This window comes from Cebus imitator, unplaced genomic scaffold (genome assembly GCF_001604975.1).
Source record: "Cebus imitator isolate Cc_AM_T3 unplaced genomic scaffold, Cebus_imitator-1.0 Scaffold499, whole genome shotgun sequence".
Taxonomy (NCBI): Eukaryota; Metazoa; Chordata; class Mammalia; order Primates; family Cebidae; genus Cebus; species Cebus imitator.
The window spans coordinates 1,061,968-1,067,370 of NW_016107814.1; the positions used below are offsets into that span (position 1 = coordinate 1,061,968).

At 39.3% G+C, this 5,403-nt stretch overlaps 1 protein-coding gene across 6 annotated transcripts in view; it reads left to right on the plus strand.

Moving 5' to 3' along the window:
* The window catches only part of RUFY2 (RUN and FYVE domain containing 2), a 48,517-nt gene that overhangs the window by 36,348 nt on the left and 6,766 nt on the right, over positions 1-5,403 (plus strand). For all 6 annotated transcript variants that reach the window (XM_017513703.2, XM_017513698.2, XM_017513700.2 and 3 more), the window contains 2 exons: positions 228-357; positions 968-1,062. In XM_017513703.2, coding sequence (XP_017369192.1) covers positions 228-357; positions 968-1,062 — 225 coding nt within the window. The remainder of the gene's footprint in view (positions 1-227; positions 358-967; positions 1,063-5,403) is intronic.

Sequence of the window (5,403 nt, forward strand, 5' to 3'; positions counted from 1 at the left end):
CCTTTCCAAGGCATTTATATAAATGGTTTAGCAAGAATTTTTTAGTGACTGGCAAAGGAGTGAATACTTTGTGATTGGAAAACCCTGTGCTGCTGAACTTGTTTACCGAAAAATATTTATGAAAGAAAATGTCTGAAAAATGCATTACAAAGGCCTTTAGTAAAGAATATGTAACAACTGTCGTGTGAAAATAGCACTGAGCTTTTGTGTGTTATTTGTCATTCAAGGGTGCAACTGGAAACTGACTTGAAGATTGAGAAGGAATGGAGGCAGACTTTGCAGGAAGATCTTCAAAAGGAGAAAGATGCCTTATCTCATCTTAGAAATGAGACTCAACAAATTATTAGTCTTAAAAAAGTAAATAGTGGTAAAACTTTAAAAAATCGATCTTGACAAATGTTAACTTATTTAAAAAGATAAATCATAATTTATATTATACCAAAGAAACAGATACACTAGTCATCTTAAAAAATATAAGTAAAGAGCTTAAGTAGGCTGGGCGAGGTGGCTCACGCCTGTAATCCCAGCACTTTGGGAGGCGGAGGCAGGAGGATTACCTGAGGTTGGGAGTTTGAGACCAGCCCGACCAACATGGAGAAACCCCGTCTCTACTAAAAATACAAAAATTAGCCAGGTGTGGTGGCATATGCATGTAATCCCAGCTACTTGAGAGGCTGAGGCAGGAAAACTGTTTGAATCTGGGAATTAGAGGTTGGTGGTGAGCTGAGATTGCACCATTGCACTCCAGCCTGGGCAACAATAGCAAAACACCATCTCAAAAAAAAAAAAAGAGATTAAGTAAATGGAAAATAGTTGATACATGTAGCAGCTAGGAAAGAGCTTTGAACACAGTTTGTTTCTTTTAAAAAGCTAAAGGATGTTTATTTCTAATTAATGGTATATGTACAATCTAGAGTTTCGTGTTTTTCTTTCTTTTAAATTGCATTTTCTGTCTTTTATTCTGAAGGAGTTCCTTAATCTCCAGGATGAAAATCAGCAGTTGAAAAAAATATATCACGAACAAGAGCAAGCTCTTCAAGAACTCGGCAACAAACTTAGCGAGTAATTTCTCTTTTTTCCTTCAACTAAGTAGTCATTATTGACTTTTATAAAAGGTATAAATGTACCAAACCTAACAGGCAGAAAAGTTTAAATATAGGAAAGAAATATACGAACTAGTAAAACAAAAACTATAAAGATTTAAAAAATGAAACTAGATAGAGTTTACTAAAAGTTTTACACATTTTAGTAGGTCTTAGCTCTGAATGTTTCCCAGTAGGTGAAAGCTAGCACTCTGTTCAATTTTTTCAATGTCAGAGAATTCAGAAGTTATTAATATGCTTTTCTCAGAAAAACAGAAGCCGAATTTTCAAAATATCCAGGGAGGTGTCTTTCAGATTGTTTTGAGAAGAAACCAGCATCAGGAGAAGTTGAGGTGGTTTCATGCGTTCTGGAGACAGAGCTTAGCTTCATACAGTTTGGTCTTGTTGCAGTAGAATGTCATTGGGATCCTACAAAGACAAGAAGGAAAAATGATGTTCTACCATTCTTACATTTTTTGTTTTAAAGACGGTCTCGCCTAGGCTGGAGTATAATGGTACAGTCATAGCTCACTGCTGCCTTGCCCTTCAGGGCTCAAGCAGCGCTTTCACCTCAGCAGTAGCTGGGACTATAGGCATGCACCATCATGCCCTACTAATTTTTATTTTTAATTTTTATTTTATTTATTATTATTATTATTATTTTCTGAGATGTAGTCCTGCTCTGTGGCCCAGGCTGGAGTGCAGAGGCCTGATCTCGTCTCACTGCAACCTCCACCTCCCAGTTTCAAGTAATTCTCCTGCCTCGGCTTCCCAAGTAGCTGGGATTACAGGCGGCTGCCACCACGTCCAGCTAATTTTTTTGTGTTTTTAGTAGAGATGGGGTTTCACAATCTTGACCAGGCTGGTCTTGAACCCTTGACCTTGTGATCCATCCACCTCAGCCTCCCGAAGAACTGGGATTATAGGCGTGAGCCCCCACTGGCTTTTTATTTTTTATAGAGATGGGGTCTTGCATGTTGCCCAGGCTGGTCTTAAATTCCTGACCTTAACCAGCCCTCCCACCTCTGCCTCCCAAAATGCTGGGATCACAGGTGTGAGTCACTGTGCCCAGTGACATTTTCCTTTTGTTTCCCATGGTCTGTGTTTTGGGGTAGCAGCTTTGTGCCTAATTGAATGTATTACCAGATACTTGGAATAAGCTCAAGAAGGTTTAATTTAGTAGTATATGTACCACAGCCACATTATAAAAAAAAAATCACTTTAAATTTATTTATTTATTTTTATTTAAGACAAGGTCTTGACTTGGCAAGGTGGCTCACGCCTATAATCCCAGCACTTTGGGAGGCTGATGCAAGCAGATCATGAGGTCAGGAGATTGAGACCATCCTGGCTAATGCAGTGAAACCCCATCTCTACTAAAAATACAAAAACAAATTAGCCGAGTGTGGTGGCATGCTCCTGTAGTCCCAGCTACTCGGGACTGCCTTCCTCTGCCCCCTGAGACAGGAGAATTGCTTGAACCCAGGAGGCAGAGGTTATGGTGAGCCAAGATCATGCCTCTGCACTCCAGCCTGGGTGACAGAGCGAGACTCCGTCTGGGGGGAAAAAAAAAGACACGGTCTGGCTTTCAAGTTGCCCAGGGTGTAGTGCAGTGACACAATCACAGCGCACTGCATCCTTGATCTATCAGACTCAAACTGTTCTCTCACCTCAAGCCTCTGGAGTAGCTGGGACCACAGATGCACACCACCATGCCCGGCTAATTTTTAAAATTTTTTTGTAGAGACAAGATCTTATTATGTTGCCTGGGCTGGTCTTGAACTCCTGGGCTCAAGACATCATCCCAAGTCAGCCTCCTAATGTGCTGAGATTACGGGTGTGAGCTACTGTGCCCAGCCCACTTTTTTAAATACAGAAAAGTAAAAATAAGAAAGCTACAGTGTCTCATAATCTCGTCACCTGTATAAATCTCTTTGATTTTTTTTTTTATGATTAGAACATTCAAATAGCACAAAAGGGTATAAAATAAAAAAAAATTACTTCCCTTCTCCCAAGTATTAATCCCTAAAGTTTAGTTAACCTCAAACAATTCTGTATGTAAACATCTTGTCATTTAATTACATAGAATTAGTTATATGGAGATATATGTCATTTGTATAAATTCAATTAAGTAGAAATCATATTAGAATGGAGACTTAGTTGCGAAAGGTGGGATTCCATTAAGAGATAATGCAACCAATTTCCAAGGGCATAAGACAGAGTAATTCACTAGAACCACAAAAAGAAATATTAGATCTCAAGAAGCTAAAGCTGTTTTTGTCTTTACAGCTTTTTAAAGAACAATTTGCATTGTGGTTCTGATAAGCAAGATTTCAATTCCAATCTAGCATCCATTTATTGAGCACTTTGAGCCAGACCCTGTGCTAAGTGCTTATTACCTTATTTTCCATTTATTTATTTGACAAACACTTACTGAGCTTCTACTGTGTGCCAGGCACTATACTAGGTGCTAGAGACTCAACAGTGAGCAATCCTCACAATACAAAATAAACGTGTGCATTTACTAAGATCATAATGGTTTAATATTAAAACAGTGGAATAGTAAAGCAAGGAATATGTTACTTTTCACCTATTCCCCAATGAATACTTTTTTTTTTCTTTGAGAGGGAGTTAGTTTTGCTCTTGTTGCCCAGTGGTGCTGTCTGAGCACACTGCAACCTCTGCCTCCTGGGTTCAAGTGACTCTTCTGCCTCAGCCTCCTGAGTAGCCGGGGTTACAGGTGCCTACCACCACAGCTGGCTAATTTTTAGTAGAGACAGGGTTTTCCATGTTGCCCAGGCTAGTCTGGAACTCCTGAGCTCAGGTGATCCGCCTGCCTCGGCCTTCCAAAGTGCTGGAATTACAGGTGTGAGCCACTGTGCCTGGCCAAGAAAATATTTTCTGTGGTGAATACTACTTAACCACTTTAATTCTGTATTCAATTTTTCTGTATAGCACAATTAAATCATCACTGTCGTGACCACTATTCCCAACAGAGTTCGTTTTCCTGAGGCACATTTTGTAGATATGAATTTAGCCAAGAAAATAGATTATTCTGTTGGTAATTTCACAGTATGTAGTTTTACATTGATTATTTCCACCATAAGAGTCAATATGACCTAGATGAAAGATTTGCACTTTGTTTTTACGCCTTGGAATGAAGAGCATTTTATAGGGCAAAGCAGACTTTTAATGTTCTGCTTTAGTAGCAGAGTCTTTAGTATCTCATATATCATTTGATTCAGAAATTTCATTTATAAGAGAATTAATACTTATGTTTTAGTCATTCAAATTTTGTGTGCCTTAGTATCTCATGTATCATTCGATTTAGAAATTTCATTAATTTTCAATTAATACTTACGTTTTAGTCATTCAAATTTTGGTTTTTTGGGTTTTTTTGGAGACAGAGTCTTGCTTTGTGGCCCAGGCTGGAGTGCAGTGGTGTGACCTTGGCTCACTGCAACCTCTGCCTTCCAGGTTCAAGCGATTCTGCTGCCTCAGCCACCTGAGTAGTTGGGACTATAGGCTTGTATCACCATGCCTGGCTAATTTTTGTATTTTTGGTAGAGATCAGGTTTCACCATGTTGGCCAGGCTAGTCTCGAACTCCTGACCTCAAGTGATCCTCCCACCTCAGCCTCCCAAAGTGCTGGGATTACAGGCAAGAGCCTAGTCATTGTAATTTTAATAAACAACTTTTGTGGTGAAAAATTTGAGACAAGTTGAAAGTTTATCAGTAGATAATAATTATATAAACTATTTTATATTCTTTTTCATGGCATATGCCAAGTAACCATTTACTATAATGATGTGGCAGATAGTAACAAGTCAGTAGCTGCAAGCTGTTCAGGATGTATTGTGAAAATAGCTGGTTGTGGAAAACCCATGTTGATAATTATTCCATTTAAAATAAATACACAGAGAAAATTGCCTCCGGGTAATGGGGTCACAGGTAATTAAATATTACTTTTTATAATTTGCATTTTCATTAACACATATATTTTCTTTTTTAAAATTAGGAAAAATAATTTAAGACCAGGCAGGTGTGGCAGCTCACGCCTGTAATCTCAGCACTTTGGAAGGCCGAGGTGGGCGGATCACCTGAGGTCAGGAGTTAGAGACCAGCCTGACTAACATGGTGAAACCCTGTCTCCACTAAAATTACAAAAATTAGCCAGGTGTAGTGGTGGGTACCTGTAATCCCAGCTACTTGTGAGGCTGAGGCAGGAGAATCGCTTAAATCCAGGAGGTGGAGGTTACAGTGAGCCAAGATCGCACCATTGCACTCTAGCCTGGGTGACAGAGCAAGACTCCATCTCAAA